Source organism: Gorilla gorilla, chromosome X (genome assembly GCF_029281585.2).
Source record: "Gorilla gorilla gorilla isolate KB3781 chromosome X, NHGRI_mGorGor1-v2.1_pri, whole genome shotgun sequence".
Classification (NCBI taxonomy): Eukaryota; Metazoa; Chordata; class Mammalia; order Primates; family Hominidae; genus Gorilla; species Gorilla gorilla.
In genome coordinates, this window is record NC_073247.2 from 64397243 (window position 1) to 64417763 (window position 20521).

Genomic DNA, 20521 nt, shown 5'->3' on the forward strand with positions numbered 1-20521 from the left:
TATAAAGACTGGAGAATATATTTATAAAACATGTATCTGACAAGGGACTTGTATAATCCAGAATATATAAGGAATTTCTGTAAATCCATAATAAAAAGACAAACATGAGCAAATAAAATGGGTAAATGACTTGAACAGGCACTTCACAAAGATATACAAAGGCCAACAAATACATGAAAAGGTACTCAACATCATAGTCATCGGGGAAATACAGATTAAAACCACGATGAGATACCACTATACAACAACTAGAATAACTAAAATTAAAAATGCTGGTGAGGGTGTGGAGCTCTCATACATTGCTGGTGTCAGTGCAGCCAATTCGGAAAACTTGCAATTTCTTAAAAAGTCAAACACTTATTCTATGAGCCAGCAATTCTATTTCTAGGTATAATTCAAGAGAAATGAAAACATGTTTACAAAAAAAAACTTATATAGGGATGTTCATTGCAGCTTTATTCACAATAGCCCAAAACTAGAAATCACTTAGGTGTCTGTGAATAGAATAGATAAACAAATTTGGTATATCCATAAAATGGAACATTATTCTGCAGTTAAAAAAAAGAATGAGCTGGCTGGGCATGGTGGCTTGTGCCTATAATCCCAGCACTTTGGGAGGCTGAGGCTGGCAGATCACCTGAGGTCAGGAGTTTCAGACCAGCCTGACCAACACGGAGAAACCCCGTCTCTACTAAAAATACAAAATTAGCCGGGCGTGGTGGCTCATGCCTGTACTCCCAGCTACTTGGGAGGCTGAGGCAGGAGAATCACTTGAACCCAGGAGGTGGAGGTTGCAGTGAGCCGAGATCAAGCCATTGCACTCCAGCCTGAGCAACAAGAGCGAACTCCGTCTCAAAAAAGGAAAAAAAAAGCTACTGATACATACACAACATGGATCAATCTCAAAAACATGTTGAATGAGAGAAGCCTTACACAAGAATATATATTATATTGTTCCATTTATATGAAGGTCTAGAACAGGCTAAGCTAATCTATGGTGAAAAAATTGGCTAGGCATGGTGACTTACATCTGTAATTCCAGCACTTTGGGAAGCCAACGTGGGAAGACCCTATGAGCCTAGGAGTTCAAGAAAAGCCTGGGCAACATGGCAAGACCCCGTCTCTACAAAAAAATCAAAAACTTAGCCAGGCAGAGTGGTGCGCACCTGTGGTCCCAGCTACTCAGGAGGCTGAGGTGCAAGGATGGCTTGAGCCAGGAGGTCAGGGCTGCAGTGAGCTGTGTTTGCATGTTTGCACCACTACACTCCAGCCTGGGCAAAAGAGCAAGACCTTGTCTCAAAAAACAACAACAAATAATCAACAGCGGTTGACTCTAACGGGTGTGGAGAAAACTCACTGGGAAGGGGCATGAGGGAACTTTCTGGAGTAATGGCAATATTCTCTATCAGGTGGGCAAGCCACAGCCTTCAGGCCAAATCTGGCACACCACCTGTTTTTGTGAGCAAATGTTTATTGGAACACAGCCACGCCTATTTGTTTACATATTTATGGTTGTTTTCATGCATACAACAGCAGAACTGAGTAACTGTAACAGAGATTATATAGCCTGCAAAGCCTACAATATTTACTATCTAGGCCTTTACAGAAAAAGACTGTCAACACCTCTTCTATGTCTTGATAATGGTTGGGGTTACATAGGTGTAAGCATTTGTCGAAACTCATGAATTATGATTTATGCATTTTACTGTATATACATTTAAACTAAAAAAACATAAATACTGAGTTCTAGTCAATGATATGTATTTATGGATGATGTATACTGATGTTAGCAACTTCCTTTAAACTTTGAAACGCACCAGAAAAATAAAATGGATTAATAAAGGGATAAATAGGTATGTGATAGAGGAAATAGAGCAAAAGTTAACTGTATAATTTAGGTGTTAGGTATATGGGTGTTCATGCTACAGTTTTTTCCAATATTCTGTATATCTGAAGTTTTTCTTAATAAGATGTTGGGGAAAACGTTTTAATTAGGTAAGGAAAGTATACAACACGTGCAATCTGCCCACAGAATGAACATTAAAATCCAAAATACTTTGTTAATTACATCTGTGTAGTGCAGGAAAACAAACAAACAAAAAAAAGGGGGGGGGGAGAAGAAAAAATGGTTTGTTAAACCCCTTAATCTGAAATAAATAAATCCCAGAATAGTATGCCCCTGTCTGAAGAAACTTCAGCTGCAAAGATCTTTATTTATTCTCGCTCAGTCCTGTTAGGAGTCAGCACGCACGTACTGAAATCCATTATAATTTATGCCCTTGATGAAGAAGAGATTTTATAAAATACAGAATACCTGAGGTAATAGCTGTTTGGTAGAGTAATATATTATCACTAGAAAATAACTCATACAGCATAGCACACCTTTTATCTAAGGACCTCAAAGTATTTTATTAGCCAAACAATAAATTCAGTGTGTTTTAGATATACCTAAAGCAGGGGAGAAGAGCAAAAAGAATAAGTCAGATTCTCAGTTCTTTGCTTTAATTAATTCAATCAAGGGCTGGGCATGGTGGCTCACGTCTGTAATCTCAGCACTTTGGGAGGCTGAGGTGGGTGGAACACTTGAAGTCAGGAGTGTGAGACCAGCCTGGGCAACATGGTGAATCCCTCTCTCTACTAAAAATACAAAAATTAGCTGGGCATGGTGGCAGATGCCTGTAATCCCAGCTACTCAGGAGGTTGAGGCAGGAGAATCAGTTGAACCCAGGAGGCAGAGATTGCAGTGACCCGAGATGGCGCCACTGCACTCCAGCCTGGGTGACAGAGCAAGACCCTATCTCAAAAAAAAAAAAAAAAAAAGCAATCAATTCCCCAAATTAACTAAATCTCACTGAAGCCATCATAACCTTTTTCTCCAATTCTGGTGGGGAGGGTAACTATCTTTCAAAGCAGATGGGTAGTAAAATGATTGAATATGCTGGGTTCAAATGCTAGCTTTTGGGTATGACACTAGAAAAGTTACTTAACCTCTATGAACCTCAGTTTCTTCATCAGTAAAAAAAGGTAATAATGGGATTCCTAGGGTTGGTGTGAAGATGCACATGTAATGCCTTTGGGATAGTATTTGGCAATAAGAATCACTCAATAGTATTATCTCACAAAGGCAAATGCTTTATTATAAATGTAGAACAATAAGAGAACCATAGGTTCCAAACGTTTTAGGACTAAAGGATCTTGGAAAGCTACATTTGCCTCCTGGCTGTTTTCCAAACATGCCAGACAAACTTCTCCCTTAGGGCCTTTGCACCTGTTATTCCCTCTGTCTGAAATATACATTACTGACTCCCTCATTTCCTTCAAGTGTCTGCTCAAATGTTACCTTCTCAATGAGACCTACTCTGATAGCCATCTTCCTTAAAACTGCAACCCACTTTCCTCCTTTTCCTCCTCTACATTTTCCCCAAAGCACCTTGTACTGTATAATTTCTTTTTTATACTGGTTATTGACAATCTTTCCCCATTAGACAACAAACCTCAATGACAGAAGGGGTTTTCGTATTTTATCACTGTTATATCCTAAGTAGGTCCTCAAATTTTTTTTTAATTGTAGTCATCTGGTCTAATCCCTTCACTTTACAGATGAGAAAATTTAGAAAAGACCTGAATCAAGGTCACTCAGTAAGTAAGGAAAAGAATCAGGAACAGGGACCGTGACTCCCACTGAAGTGCTGTATCTATTATAGTTCACTATCATCCTGACCCTTAAACATCACAGAAAAATCACAATCATCCTTATTTTCCCCCACAAGGATTTACCTTTGGAATTTCTTGGCCTTGTAAATGCCGCTGTGTGTGTAACACAGAAATGCTCTGAAAAGCAGTGGAAGCGTCTACCAGAATGCTAAGTGTCAGGAGATGAACTGAAGATTGCTGATTTGGAAGGGCTATCCCAGAGCTTTGATAGAGGGTCTGCTGTTGTAATTGTGGCTCTGATGACCCAGAAACAGGTGCTAAGCTGTAAGATGGCTACCACTGCGGCTGGTCAGCAGACTGCTGCTGGATGTATGCTGGCTGGTATTGTGCTAGGTTTTTCTGTAGGGGAAAAGTCAGACTGTTATCTAGTGCCTGAAGTACTTGAGGCTGCTTTAAAGGCTGTATTATATATTGTTGTTCCAGGGCTGCCAGTTGCAACTGTTCTTGCAATGGATGTATAATCTGGACCATGTTTGTAATGGTGTTTGGAATACCTGGTAATGGCTGAACTTGCTTAGGTGCCTGTCAATGAGGTACCTGCTGCTGGAGAGCAGCATGTTGACTAAACAAAGATTGCTGTTGATTTATGGGACCTTCCTGAGTAGACAACTGATGGGTTTCCTGTGCTTGTCTATGAGATGAATGAGTCATCTGCTGCTGCTGAATGAAAGCTAAGTGAAAAACCTGGCTTGGTGATAGATGCGATTGGGAAAACTGTGCTGAGAAATGTGGGGGCTGGATCTGTGCCTGTGAAGAGGCCTGCTGAATGAAGGACATCTGCTCAGGGTTTTGAAGCTGTCCTTCCACTGCCCTCTGAGATATAATGCTAGTTGCCTGGGCCTGAGTTTTTAGCTGCTGGTGTCCAAAACTGACATCTGCTTGGGATGGAGTCACTGAAAGCTGGACATTAAATAAAGGCTCAGTAGAATGTGTCTGTGTATCTAAGGTTGGTATTAAATACATCCTTTGTTCCAATGTTGAAGAAGAACTACCTTGGGGTTGTGTTAAATAGGCTTGTTGCTCAAAAGTCTGTGCTACAAATGGTGGTACAGAGTATAACTTCTGATGTGCAGAGTTTGTCTGTCATGTGTACTCGCTTGCTATCAGGAGGGCTTATTGTATATACCTGCTGGGTTATGAAGGTTGCATGTTCAGTTATCTGGATAGTGTAAGCAGTTTGTCCTAAATAAGATACATGCTCAAGAGACAGTGTCTGATAAGCAAGCTGTTCCATAGGTTGCACAAGGTAGGCTGCCTGGATTGCATATGCTGCCTGGTCTGGAAAAGGTGACTGAAGCAGAGGTTGCACTAGATAAGCAGACTGCACGTGAGTCTTTGCCAAATATGAGGGCTGTACTGCAGCTGGGACTGGATAAGAAGTCTGCACAGAATAGGCTGGCTGTGATCTCGGTGGTTGTACAGTGTAAAGAGGATGCTCCAGGACTGGCAGTGAATAAACAGGCTGTTTATGTAGTGGAGCCTGAATTGAGTAAGTTGGCTGTGATGAGTAAGAAGTTTGTTGCTGGGGACATATCACAAAGGGCAGCTGCTCAGGAGCCTTCAATGGGAAGGATGATAATTCTGCAGGTGGCCCTGGAAGTGTGTTGAACAGAATAAGAAGGCTATTCCAGGGGCTGAATCACACTTTCAATACCACCCTTTGGCTGTTGCTGACTTGCAAGAGCTTCAGACTCTTGCAGAATATAATCCTGCTGAACATTTTTCTGTGGAGATGCCAAAATCTTAGGTTGTAAAATTAATGATTGTTGCTGAACACAAGCTTGGAAACAATACTCCTTGCACAGTCTGGCTTTGTGGCATTGAAGAATCTGAAGTTAGAGACTTCTGATGGGTATGGCTGTGATACTGAATGTATCTTTTGTGAAGGCTGATGGGCCCCTGAATGCCCCCCAACGGAATTAGAAGGGAGCTGAGCTGTACTAGCAGCATTCTGTGCACTGCTCACATGTTGGACAGAAGAATGATTCAACAAAGCTTGAGGGTGATTAACGGGTAAGAAACTAGAAGTCTGACTGGCATCTGGTGCTTTGGTTAATGCCTGATTCCCATTTCTAGGATCACGCTCAAGTTGAAGACCAACTGTTGGATGCTGGGAAGTCATCTGTGAAGCAGAAAATGTCTGAAGAGAAACTGCAGAAAGGATTGGTTGTGGCCAGGCATGGTGGCTCACGCCTGTAATCCCAGCACTTTGGGAGGCCAAGGCGGGGCAGATCACTTGAGGCCAGGAGTTCAAGACCAGCCTGGCCAACATGACAAAACCCCATCTCTACTAAAAATACAAAAATTGGCCAGGCATGCTGGTGTGCTCCTATAGTCCCAGCTACTTGGGAGGCTGAGGTGGGAGAATCGCTTGAACCCAGGAGGCGGAGGTTGCAGTGAGCTGAGATCACACCACTTCACTCCAGCCTGGATGACAGAGTGAGACTCTGTCTAAAAAAAAAAAAAAAGAAAGGACTGATTGTGGAACTCCAGTAACTGACAAGTCTAAAGTCATAGGTTGGGCTAAAGTTTTTCTATCTGCTCCAAAGGCCAGCTACAGGTACAAGGAGAATTCAAATTATAAATGCATATACTATGCCCATTTTAATGGGACTTTCCCAGACATATTGATAGAGAAAATAATGCTATGTTCCAAAAATTTCAGCAAATTATCAAAAAGGTGCTAGGTATAGCATTAGTCCTATAAAAATCCTAACACCATGAGTAAATGCTAGTTAACTGAATACACTAAGGGGTTGAGACAAGTCACAGCAATATACCACTCATGGTTTCTTATTTACCGCAATTTACTATATAACTCATTCAAACCCTGGCAGAGATTCTGAGTATCCGAATCTGACATCGTCACACACCTGACAGTGAAAGTCCCATGAGAAAGCTCAAAGGATTTCAGTATCATTCCTAAAATGAATATAGATACTCTCTCAAGAAGAGAGAGTTGGCAGAAATAAATACTGATTGGCTGCAATAATTCCTAGAATTTGGGCTACCATGCTCATAAAAAGACCCATATAATCAAAGTTCTTGCTTATGTGGCTTCTATATATTAGGTGAAAAGGGCAGGCTACAAAAAATCATATGTATGTGATATACATGTGTATATATAAACAAAGTTATACATGTGTACACAGAAAAAAAGATAAATCTAAAGGCTATACCTCAAACATAAACAATAAGTTGTTGGCCGGGCACGGTGGCTCACACCTGTAATCCCAGCACTTTGGGAGGCCGAGGCGGGCGGATCACGAGGTCAGGAGATCGAGACCATCCTGGCTAACACGGTGAAACCCCGTCTCTACTAAAAATACAAAAAATTAGCCGGGCATGGTGGCACGTGCCTGTAGTCCCACCTACTCGGGAGGCTGAGGCAGAAGAATCGTTTGAACCCGGGAGGTGGAGGTTGCAGTGAGCCGAGATCGCGCCACTGCACTCCAGCCTGGGTGACAGAATGAGACTCCATCTCAAAAAAACAAAACAAAACAAAACAAAACAAAATGAAAAAACAATAAGTTGTCTCTAGCTGGAGAAATAACAAGTAATTTTTCACTTTCTTTTTCATAACTTTATGGGCTTTATTTTAAAATAAGCAAGTAACATTTTGATAATTAAATTTTTGGAACACATTTTAAAATACACATACCTGTATGCTTATGTAAATTGAACCTAAGTTAAATTTAAGCTCACATTCAACACACTTTGCATTATAGGCTTAGAAAGAGGCAAATCAAACTACCACATGAGCTCAATTACAAATAGGCACCATATCACTTATAAACACTAGCCAAATATCTGGCATCTTCAACTATATCAAACTAAATCTACCCCTAGCAGATTTTAAATGCATCTGGCATTTGTCAAGTACATACATGCTTTCCCCTAAAAGACTGGGCTCTTTGAGGGCAAGGATCATGTTTATTTTATTTCATATCCCCAGAAGGTGGTAATCATTAAAAGTTTGATGATGAACTGATAATATACTAATCTCTTAAAAGATGCACCAGCAACTAGCTAAATCAGACATTCTCTGTTAGCTAGCAGCTATTAGATCATCTCACTCCCAGAGAAGGAAGACAAACGCAAGGTATGGTGGGAGGTGAGAGAAGAAAACCGGGTAATGGCAAAGAAAAATGCAACCATGCATCCAGAATCCATAACCTAGGGAACCAGGGTATTGTCTTAATATATAAACTCACACAAAGACTATTAACTCATTGTCAGAAATGAATAATGCTGACTTTAAGAGTCTGAAAGACAAAAACACTTCTTATTTCTCCTACAGAAATAAACGTGAACCAAAACAAGTCAAGAGTTTAGATGAACATGCTAAAAATCATGAAAATCTATGAAACACTATTTCTAATTAACTGCAACAGACATCCTTCCATGTTCAAATCAGGCTGGAAAAGTTTAATACAAAGAACAAATAATCATGAATAAGAGGAAGAGATCAGTCCTAAATAAATCTTTTGTCCATATATACTGAGTTCTCTGTTTCTTTTCCAATTATACAAGCAGTATCTCAAGATTCTAGTTACACAATATTAGACACATTAAGAGGAACATCTTGGGCCAGGTACTGTGGCTCATGTCTGTTATCCTAGCACTTTGGGAGGCCGAGGCAGGCGGATCACCTGAGGTCGGGAGTTCGAGACCAACCTGACCAACATGGAGAAACCCCGTTTCTACTAAAAATACAAAAAATTAGCGGGGCATGGTGGCACATGCCTGTAATCCCAGCTACTTGGGAGGCTGAGGCAGGAGAATCACTTGAACCTGGGAGGTGGAGGTTGCGGTGAGCCGAGATTGCACCATTGCACTCCAGCCTGGGCAGCAAGAGCGACATTCCACCTCAAAAAAAAAAAAAAAAAAAAAAAAAAAAAAAAGGAATGTCTTGGGTGAAGGAAAGCATAAACAACTTTTAGCTTTTGGTGACCTTTCTCTAAACTATAATGAATTTATAAAAGAGAACCTTTGCCTGTCAGAAAATCTAGGCAGTGTTTAATTTGTTTAAATGAATACAGAACCTCTAAAATGTGTCTTACCTTTATCTGTGGGACCGTCTGAACAGTTAATGGGGAAACCTGGGGTTGTGAAACAACTGTCGGTCCAAGGACATGTACAGGTAAAACAGTGGACTGACCTTGAACCAAAGGCAAAATCTGCGGCTGAGTCAGCTTTGGCTGCTTCTGTAACTGTTAAAATAAGGGGAAAAAAAGATTAAAGATAAACTTTCCCATTTACAGTAAATACACTGATTATATATTTAAAAATATAACAGTTCACCTCACCCCTGAAACTTGCTGGTAATGTCCTACTAGTTGTTGAGATGAATAAATTTGCCCTGGAACATTTACTTCAGCCTGCGGGATATTAGAAACCATTTGAGAGCCCATCGTTTGATTTGAGGAATAGGCTACACTGGGCTGACTTGAAGTATCTGAATGTATAACTGATGCAGCTCCTGCCTCAGACAAATTGTCACCTATAAAAAGAGAAAATAAGTAACAGGTAGAAGGGAAAACTTGAAGCACAAAATGTCCAAATGGTATAGGTAATGGTGTTTCTTTAATGGCTTTTTTACTCTGAGAACCTGACATAGCTTCAAATAAAATATTTACACTACAACATTAATCAAAAACCAGCATGTAAACTCTTATCAAGCAATGAAATGTTGACATTGTGGTATAACTAAAATTTTCTTAGTAAAGCAAACCTAAAAACAGAGAATCAGATAAAAATCAACTCCATTTGCTGGCCATGTCATGTATATCCCTAACTAATCTACACTTGACATAAGGATTTCAGTAAAATATATCATATTCTCTTTCTCCTATAACCTAGAATACTGTCTTTGTAGAACAATAGGTTATTACTATGCAAATACTGTGTCCTTCTGGAAAAGAAAATGCATTACAGCAGAAAATTAGAGGAATTGTGTTAATGTTATACTTGAGCCTAAAATACAAAGGGTCTTAAAGACTAGAAAATTCCTTCTTGAGGAATAAATTTTATCTTTAGTTCCAAATTTTCTTTATTAAATGATGTACGTGGCTGGGCGCGGTGGCTCATGCCTACAATCCCAACACTTTGGGAGGCTGAGGCGGGCAGATGGCTTGAGCCCAGGAGTTTGAGACCAGCCTGGCCAATATGGTGAAACCCCATCTCTACCAAAAGAAAATACAAAAATTAGCCAGGTGTAGTGGCACGCACTTGTAGTCCCAGCTACTCAGGGGGCTGAGGTGGGAGGATCACCTGAGCCTGGGGAGGTCGAGGCTGCAGTGAATCATGATCACACCACTGCACTCCAGCCTAGGTGACAGAGCAAGGCCCTGTCTCAAAAAAAAGAAAAAAAGGATTTATGTTAGACCCTCAAAAATGATAATAAGATCATTTTATTTATACCCCAAACAAAACCAGATGCTAGATTATGATCCTTCTGCAACTAGCACCTTAGAAGAATCACTTAACAAAACAGTTTCTTAATTTTAAAATAAGGAAACTAGCTGGCTTGTCTATTTCAGGGGTTTTGTAAAAGGCTTGATGAAATGATAGAAGTGCTATTTATAGCACAGAAGTGCTATTTAAAGATAAGCAAACATACAAAAAGGAAAAGAAACAAAATAGGTCATTGACCACTGCCCTTCAAAATAAATAAAGATTAGAGAATATAATCGCACATGCGTTTGCTTTTACAAGCTGTAACTGTGTTACCTGTAACAGAGGAGCAGTGCTGCTGTGGTTTTCTTTGTAGAAGCTGTTGTCTAACATGTTGATCAACTTCAGTTTCTTCACATTCAGCCCCAGTTTGCTGAGCGGGAGCAGGGGGCAAAGTTGTATTCTGGGGCTGAGGGAATACATTCCCCATAGACTTGCACTGAGAATCCCTGCGTTCTTCCAAACAGCCAGCAGGCTTCTTCTCTCTTGTCTTCTTTATTGGTGTCACCCGGTCTCTAATGGATTTAGCAACAGCTTTGGAATCACTTTCATGGAAGAACCCAGACTTGACCTACAAACAAAACATAATAAGCAAACTACTTCTTTAACATTTAAGATTTTAACTTTTTTTTTTTTTTTTTTGAGACAGAGTCTAGCTCTGTCGCCCAGGCTGGAGTGCAGTGGCATGATCTCGGCTCACCGCAACTCTGTCTCCCAGGTTCAAGCGATTCTCCTGCCTCAGCCTCCCAAGTAGCTGGGATTACAGGTGCCCGCCACCACGCCCAGCTAATTTTTTTTGTATTTTTAGTAGGGACGGGGTTTCACTGTGTTGGCCAGGCTGGTCTTGAATTCCTGACGTCGTGATCCACCGCCTCGGCCTCCCAAAGTGCTAGGATTACAAGCATGAGCCACCGCGCCCGGCCAATTTTAACTTTTTTTTTTTTTTTTTACTAGCAGTTATTTTATGCCCCCAAATTCCAAATTAACAGTTAATCTGTTTCTATATTCTCTCTTAAACAAAGACATACATAAATGCCAGAGCCTCTAATTGGCATGAGAAAAATCAATAGTATTACCAAGCATTGTTAAAATAATTCAGGCTTTAAACAAAAACGAACAAAACAACTTGATGTTTCAGAATATGCAGTCTTATCACAGGTAATTTAGAACTGCCATTACGTTTTTTGAAGGATTAAAAAGGTTTCCTCATTCAGCAACATTAAGTGTCTACAATGTGCGCAGTACTAGGCACCAGATACAGGTGACTAAGTTGGTCCTTTGTCCTGTATGAGCACACTATCAGGTGGTGTGAAATGGACATAACTTAACTTGAAATGAGCTGCTGTAAAAGTCTTAAGTAGGAGCACGCTGCATCTCTGGAGGTAATAGAGTAAGTGTTTTCACAAAAGAATTCTATTTTATTTGATTTGTTTTTGAGAGACAGGTTCTCACTCTGTTGCCCAGGCTAGAATGCAGTGGTACAATGATAGGTCAATGCAGCCTTGACCTCCCAGGCTCAAGTGATCCTCCCACCTCAGCCTCCCGAGTAGCTGGGATCACAGGCATGCACCACCACACCTGGCTAATTTTTAATTTTTTGTAGAGATGGGGTCTCCCTATATTGCTTGGGCTTTGGTCTTGAACTCCTGGGCTCAAGCAATCCTCTCACCTCGGCCTCCCCAAAGTGCTGGGATAACAGGCATGAGCCACCACATCCAGCCTGGAAGGTAAGTTCTGACCTGCATTAAAGCCAAAAAAGGAACGTGCACACTATTGAGGGATGTGCAGAAGTTTGGAGTGGAGACCAACATTCTAGGCAGAGGCAAGTATGCTAACAGCAAAGTACTACATCTTACTAGGCATTAGAGGAGTGAGAGAAGAAAAGGTTCTGCCTCGTCATCTCAGAGGAACAGGGCTGAACAGTAGAGAAGATCATTTGAGGAGGTACCATGACATATCATTCTCAGTCCTGCAATCTGCTTTAAGATGATCCCTCTTAATCCCCAAACCTGTGCATATGAGATATCACTCCCATCATTGTGTTTGCTATAATATATAGCACAATTGGCCTTAATCTAGGGAGATTATCTCGGTGAATCTTTTACCAGCTGCTGACACTAGAAGGATTCAATATGCCATTGCTGGCTTTGAAGACAGGGTGGAGACATGGAAAGGACTGAAGAGTGGCTTCTAGGAGCTGAAAGTGGACCCAGCTAATCCCACGTCCCCTGAAGACATGGGATTCAGGAAATCCAAAATTAAATACAGGAGTGAAGCAGAGAAGTCTAGGAAGATGGTAATGGGAAATGCCAGGGTGATAGTTGTGTACCAGATGTCCAAAATAATCATTCCAGTTTAGAACAACAGTATGATCAGAAAGACATGTTAAAGGCTATCATTTCCAGGTTCCCACTGTCATTGCCCCATCCTTCTTTTTAACCTGAGGCCAGAATGCCCAGGTGAGCCTGGCGCAGATGGTTTGTACTCGGCTGGTTTTGAGTACATGCTGCTGCGGCTCCTGCACACCCTCCCATCAGCACTGCAGCTGCCTGGAGCAGGTATGGACATGCATTTCACCCCACAGAAGTTGCCTGCTGTGATCCACTATTGAGAGTGGGGGCTGGTCACAGAGAGATTGGAAGCAAAGAGTCAGAGTGGCCCACTCCCCATCAAACCATATGGTAACCAGACAACTAATTTCTGGTCTGCACAATAGCCCTGCCAGTGCCCTGACTGCGCTGAGACATGGGTGTATTTTCCTGGCCTCATTTAGAACCTTACCCTCTGACTTCTCCAGAAGTAGCTCTTGTAAACTCTTATGGAAACTGAAGCCAGAATTGCTATAACTGAGAAAGTCTCTTCAGCTTATCCTCTCCTGGGACTCTTCACCTAATTGTACCAATACTGCCCCTTCCCACCAACTAGGTGCATGCTTGCCATTCAGTTTTCAAAACAAAACAATATATTATGCAGGTAAACTATGATGAAAAACAAAGAAATGAGTAACACAAAAGTCTGGGTAGGGGCCGGGCACAGTGGCTGACACCTGTAATCCCAACACTTTGGGAAGCTGAAGTGGGGACAGATCACTTGAAGTCAGGAGTTCGAGACCAGCCTGGCTAACATGGTGAAACCACATCTCTACTAAAAGTACAAAAATTAGCTGGGAGTGGTGGCAGGCGCCTGTAATCCCAGCAACTCGGGAGGCTGAGACAGGAGAGTCGCTTGAACTCGGGAGGCAGACGTCATGGTGAGCCGAGATTGTGCCACTGCACTCCAACCTGGGCGACAGAGTGAGACTCCATCTCAAAAAAAAAAAAAATCTAGGTAGATATTACTCATGGTGATGAGGGAGGAAAATGCAAATGAGAGAGGCACTCAGGTGGCTTTTAAGGTAATGGTAATGTTCTATTTCTTAATAAATGTAGAGCTTTATTATTCTTTATACTCTACATACAAATTTAATACACTGTCACAGCGATATAGTTCACAACAACATAACAATTTAAAGAAAAAAGGAGAAGGTCAGGCTCGATGGCTCACGCCTGTAATCCCAGCACTTTGGGAGGCTGAGGTGGGCGGATCACAAGGTCAGGAGTTCAAGACCAGCCTGGCTAACACGGTGAAATCCCGTCTCTACTAAAAATACAAAAAATTAGCCGGGCGTGGTGGCGGGCTCCTGTAGTCCCAGCTACTCAGGAGGCTGAGGCAGGAGATTTGCGTGAACCCAGGAGGCGGAGCTTGCAGTGAGCCGAGATCGCACCACTGCACTCCAGCCTGGGTGACAGAGCGAGACTCTGTCTCAAAAAAAAAGGAGAAAATGAGAGGAAAGAAAGCAATGAGAAGGAGAAAGGAATGAACCCTGATACAATAAGAGTTGAGGGGAATAGTGGTATGATTAACTTACCATTTCATATGCTACTTCCTCAGGTGTATCTGTTTCTAAGTTGAAACTAAATTCAATAGCTTCATTGTCTTTGTGTTTGCCTTTCAATTTTTTAGGGTCTTCAACCCAGAGTCTTAAAGCAAGGGATGAATTTGAGCAATCATCTTCTTCTGCTAACTCCACCCTCAGTCCTGTATCCTCAGCAAAAAATGCATGGTTTAATAGGTCCCTGATAGACAACCTAATAAACAAAACATATATCTCATTATCAGTTCTTCCAATCACAGCAAGACCCTTTAATTACTAAAAATTAATTGTATAAAAGCAAAAAACTTATTTGAAATTTTCTATCAATTTAATCATTAATCTGCCTTGTTATAAAAACCAAATCTCTTTCTTTAACAGATCCTGTGGAAGCAAAAACAACAATAAATCTTATATCCAATTTATTACCAGGGATGCAAAGAAATCCCAACTAACATGCATACAGAGTGACTTCAATTAAAAATGAATTATTACAAGTAATACATCTAAATAACAAAGTTTAACATACACAAAATTATGCCTAGTAAGAACTGGAGAAGTAGCTTAGTACATGTTAAGCAAATTTCCCTAAGCCACTGGCTTAAGTTACTCAGACTCAAACAGTAGATTCTCAGCAAAGGGAACCAAAAACTCTTGCAGATTTATAAACTCTAAAGTACATTAAAAATTCAAACTCTTTTTACAAATGTTATAAATAGAAGTCACTGTCTCCATTAACAATAATCTAGTCAAAGTACTTTACAGAATGCCATGGGTGAAGCTAATGTGGTTCAGCAAAGTCCAGTGGTTTTCGTATTTAACTCTGGTTTTAGACCAGAGTATACATATAACAGATACAACCCTAGCCTAGTATTAGGGATTAACCATCTCTGAAGAGAAACAAAGGACATAGCTTCAAAAGATTTGTTTACAAGCTGGATAAGTTAATTTACTTTTACTAACTTTTAAAACAGATACATAATATTTAAACTCTCTGTATTACAGGCCACTGAGAGCTGAAACTGATGTACTGCATAATGTCTACAGAGACCTCTTCTTACACTACATAAACAGAAAAAGTATATACACAGCATGATATCCTGTAAGTTGAGGATTTTCAACCCCCTACATTTTTAGTGACCAAGTGACAAATACTTAACTAAGATGGTGTCATAAATAGAATAAGCCATCATTCCATACAAAGTTGATTTTTTTTGAAAAAGAAAAAGCTGCTCAAATGAATTACTTTTAAGACTAAAATGAGATGTGTGTTTTGGTGTTTTTTTTTTTTTTTTGGGACGGAGTGCAGTCGCGTGATCTTGGCTCACTGCAACCTCCACCTCCCAGGTTCAAGCAATTCTCCTGCCTCAGCCTCCCAAGTAGCTGGGACTACAGGTGTGTGCCACCACGCTCAGCTAATTTTTATATTTTTTAGTAGAAACGGGGTTTCACCACGTTGGCCAGGATGGTCTCAATCTCTTGATTTTGTGATCCGCCCCACTCAGCCTCAGGCGTGAGCCACTGTGCCCGTCCCTAAGACTAAAGCGAGATGTGTTTAAGGAGGCACAACCAAGTAAAGCCCTCTGCTTCCCAATAAAAATTTTTACTGTATTATTTATAGTGAATTTTTACTGTAAAATTTTTATTATTTACAGTAGAATTATTTTGGTTTATTGGTTTGCTTGTTTGCTTGCTTGTTTTGGGATGGAGTCTCACTCTGTTGCCCAGGCTGGAGTGCAGTGGCAAGATCTCGGCTCACTGCAACCTCCATCTCCCAGGTTCGAGCAATTCTCCTGCCTCAGCCCCCAGAGTAGCTGGGATTATAGGCACCCACCACCACGCCCAGCTAATTTTTGTATTTCTTGTAGAGATGGGGTTTCGTCATGTTGGCCAGGCTGGTCTCAAACTCCTGACCTCAAGTGATCTGCCTGCCTCAGCCTCCCAAAGTGCTGGTATTAGAGGTGTAAGCCACTGCACCCAGCCTGTTTGTTTTTAAGACAGGGTCTTACTCTGTCATCCAGGCTAGAGTACAGTGACATGATCATAGCTCATTGTAGCTTCCAACTCCTGGGCTCAAGCAATCCTCCCACTTCAGCCTCCCCAGGGGCTGGGACTACAGGCGTGTGACACTACACCTGGCTAATTTTTTCATTTTAATATTTTGTAGAGACAAGGGTCTCATTTTGCTTCCCAGACTGGTCGTGAACTCCTGGCCTCAAGTGATCCTCCTGCCTCGGCCTCCCAAAGTGCTAGGATTACAGGTTTAAGCCACTACCCTCAACCTATTATCCTTTTAGTTATCAAAATAATACTTGTTTTATGTAATTACTAACTTGTTCAAGGTCACACAGGCTAAGTGTGAGCCCAGATTTGACTTTAAGTCTGATGATGAAGCCTGTGCTTTTCCCAATATACTAATATGCTATAAATCCTTTGCAATATTCCAGTGCTCTTTGGTAATAGAACATATTTAAAGGCTGTACAAACAACAATCAGAATCCAAACTAAAATAGCTACTTCTACATAGTGTTTTTAGCCTCATTTTTAAAAGCATGCCTAAGCTCCTATCTCAACAACAAAAAACCAAACAAGCCAATTAAAAATGGGCAAAAGAGTTGAATAGATATTTCTGCAAAATAAACAAATGGCCAATAACCCCATGAAAATTTCTACTAAGGATATATTGCCTTTACTAATAATCATCAATAAGGAAGTAAAAATCAAAAGACAAACCCACCAATTTAAAGTCAGCAACTGTCCAAAGCTGAAACTAAAGGGAGGCAGGTTGGGCGTGGTGGTTCACGCCTGTAATGACAGCACTTTGGGAGGCTGAGATGGGTGGATCACTTGAGGCCAGGAGTTGGAGACCAGCCTGGCCAACATGGTAAAACCCCGTCTCTACTAAAAATACAAAAGTTAGCCAGGTGTGATGGCATGCACCTGCAATCCCAGCTACTCAGGAGGCTGAGGCAGGAGAATCGCTGGAACCCGGGAGGCAGAGGTTGCAGTGGGTCAAGATCATACCACTGCACTTCAGCCTGGGTAACAGAGCGAGACTCTGTCTCAAAAAAAAAAAAAAAATTAAAAATAAAATAAGAAATAAAACCTAAAGGGAGGCAAAAGCTAAGAGTAATGGGAGTTGTCTATAAGGCAAATTGTGACACAAATAAATGTGGAATACGATTTCTTGAATACATATTTCTTCTATCCATATTAGCTTTATCATTATCATGACACTAAAGATATAGAATCAAATTTTTAAAATTTTGTCCACTCTCAACTGTTAGAAGCAAATTAATCTGTGAGGGCCTACTGACTGTTAAGCTGATGGCTGAAGGTGATGAAAGCTTGTCAAAAGGCACACACACACACAAACGCAACCCAAACGTCAGTTCAAGAAAAATTCAGCACATGATATCCAAGTCTAAAATGGTAAACAACATGCACTGATACACTTCAATCTAGAGTATGGTTTGGCTTCTACTCAAAAGTAAAACTCAGCATGACTGAAAGGTCAGAAAACGACCCAATGCAAGATAAGAGAAAAATGCATCTTTCAGTTATGTCATTTTGCTACAATTGCACCCACCTTTCAGATTTGTTTTGACGAATACATCCTTCAATGATTTCTTTGACTTCAGGATCAGTGACTTTATTGAAGCTGGCTGGTTTTATGCCCTAGGAGAAAAAAATGGTTTCTAGTAACAAATGATGCAATTGAAAGCCCAAGTCAACATGACATTTACTAAACATTATTTTTATCACTAAACCATAGTCAAGTTTTAAATGAAATATTTGTAAATATACATGTGTATATATAGAGAACATAAGTTTAATAACCTTTTGACAAGGATGTTGTCTACAAATAACAGTAAAAAAACCTTAAATAATCTAAACTTCTGACAACAGAGGCAAAGTTACACATATTATGTTATATATATAGTATGATTTTCAAATCTAGATCTGCAGGTATATATGACAATATGCAGAAATTAAAAATGTTCTCAGAATAATTAATGACACGGGAAAGTCTCATAATGTACTATTAAGTAGGGAAAAATAGGATCCCCAAATCTACATACAGTATAATCCCAATTAACAATATATAATAAACAAGTTTATTTATTTATTTATTTTGAGATGGAGTCTCGCTCTGTCGCCCAGGCTGGAGTGCAGTGGCGTGATTTTGGCTCACTGCAACCTCCCACCTCCCTGGTTCAAGCAATTCCCCTGCCTCAGCCTCCTGAGTAGCTGGGATTACAGGCGCACGCCACCAAGCCCGGCTAATTTTTCTGTATTTTTAGTAGAGACGGGGTTTCACCATGTTGGCCTGACTGGTCTCAAACTCCTGATCTCAGGCAATCTGCCTGCCTTAGCCTCCCAAAGTGCTGGGATTACAGGCGTAAGCCACTGCGCCCAGCCATAAACAAGTACTTTTTTGAAATCAGAAAATAATTAATGCTATTTTAAAAAACTTTTGAAAATTCACAATAAAGGCTTCTCTATTTCAAACATTCCAATTCTCTCTCTCTCTCTCTCTCTCTATATATATATATAATATATATATATATATATATATTTTTTTTTTAAGACAGGGTCTCACTCTGTCCACCCAGGCTGAAGTGCAGTGGCATGATCACAGCTCACTGCAGCCTCAACCTCCCAAGCTCAAGTGATCTTCCCACCTCAGCCTCCAGAGTAGCTGGGACTACAGGCGCGTGCCACCAAACTCGGCTAATTTTTTTTTTTTTTTTTTTTGTAGAGACAAGGTCTTGCTATGTTGCCCAGTCTGGTCTTGAATTCTTAGGCTCAAACAGTCCTCCTGCCTCAGCTTCCCAAAGTGCTAGGATTACAGGCATGAGCCACTGCACCCAGCCCAATTCACTATATTTCAGTCTTCTAGAATGGCTAGAAGCCATCGGTAGACAGCAATCAGTAGATACATATGTGTATGTATGGGTATATATGTATATATATGAACATATATACCTACATATTTAAGAAATCTGTATTATTTTTATCCTTAAGCAATAATAAAATATTGAGAGCATGTACCTCAAGCTAATTATCAGGTTCTAGGACTTCAAGAACAAATAAATGAAGTCCAGACAATTCAAAATGTTTCTATAATAACTGTGTTGGCTTCCTGAATCTGCTTATTTTATATTCTATTATCTTTTATTTAAGATTTAAAAAATAACCCAAGTAAGATCATTGCAGTCATTTAATAGAAAATTCCAAATTAAGCTGGAAGCAGAAAGGTACAATGGAAAGAATAATTGTTATGGAATGAAGCAATCTAACTCTACTTCTACGCCTGTCATGCTACCTCAAAGGACACAGAATCAGAAAGCCCAGCATTACATCGTAGACAAATATGATGAAATTAGGAGTTAATTTAGTTCCTAAAATGTAGAAGCTTAAGATAGATGGAAATCTGAATTGTGATATGGCATTTTTAATGACTTTACTATAAAATAATAAAGTCACTATTCAAAAAATAGACCTATTAAAACAGCAACTCAAAGTACAATAAAAAATTAAAAATAAAAATAAATTTTCTAAAATAAATACATTTAAAAAATTTTTAAAAATTGACCTGTTATTCTACCTATGGAAAAAGCCCTCTTTGACCTTCCCACTGATATACTCATTTCTCATCTCTGGGTAAATTACTGCCTTTCTCTGCTCCTACGTAAAAACAGTTCAGGAGCTGTAACTTACAAAATCTAACACGAAATTCTTTTCTATTTATGGCCTTCCAAAATATGGGCCAAAACTAAGAACACATTCTAGCCTTATCTCTTTTTCTGAGCTCTTACAGAAATTTTCAAACATACTTGAAAGTAGAATAGCATAATGAAGTCCCGTGTAACCATCACCAGTTTCAACAACAGTCAACATTTTGCCAACCTTGTTTCAGCTATCTGCCCCCACACATATTGTATCCTGGAATATTTTAAAGCAAATCTCAGGCATTGTGTCATTTCACCCATGAATTTTCCAGTTTACATCTCTAACAGATAAGAACCTTTTAAAAAAAAAATCCTGTAGCTCAGGCATGCTGGCTCATGCCTGTAATCCTAGTACTTTAGGAGGCCAAGATGGGTGGATTGCGTGAGCCCAGTAGTTCAAGACCAGTCTGGGCAACATGGTGAAACCCCATCTCTACACAAAAATATAAAAAGAAAAAAAAGTAGCTGCGTGTGGTGGTGTGTACCTGTGGTCCCAGCTACCAGGGTGGCTGAGGTGAGAGGATTGCCTGAGCCCAGGAAGTCAAGGCTATAGTGAGCCAAGATCGTACCACCGTACTCAAGCCTGGGTGACAGAGCAAACACTGTCTCCAAAAAAAAAAAAAATCATATAATCGTCCCCCCTAAAATACTCATGAATAATTCCTTAATATCAAATATCTGAAACCCAGTCCATACTCAAATTTTC

The 20521-nt window shown here is 40.2% G+C and overlaps 1 protein-coding gene across 6 annotated transcripts in view; it reads right to left on the minus strand.

The window, feature by feature from the left end:
• The window catches only part of WNK3 (WNK lysine deficient protein kinase 3), a 166013-nt gene that overhangs the window by 91370 nt on the left and 54122 nt on the right, over window positions 1-20521 (minus strand). For all 6 annotated transcript variants that reach the window (XM_055376524.1, XM_055376521.2, XM_055376522.2 and 3 more), the window contains exons 6-10: window positions 17670-17758; window positions 14078-14297; window positions 10447-10741; window positions 9024-9217; window positions 8778-8927 (exon numbers count right to left, since the gene is read on the minus strand). In XM_055376524.1, the coding sequence (XP_055232499.1) occupies window positions 8778-8927; window positions 9024-9217; window positions 10447-10741; window positions 14078-14297; window positions 17670-17758 (948 nt within the window). The remainder of the gene's footprint in view (window positions 1-8777; window positions 8928-9023; window positions 9218-10446; window positions 10742-14077; window positions 14298-17669; window positions 17759-20521) is intronic.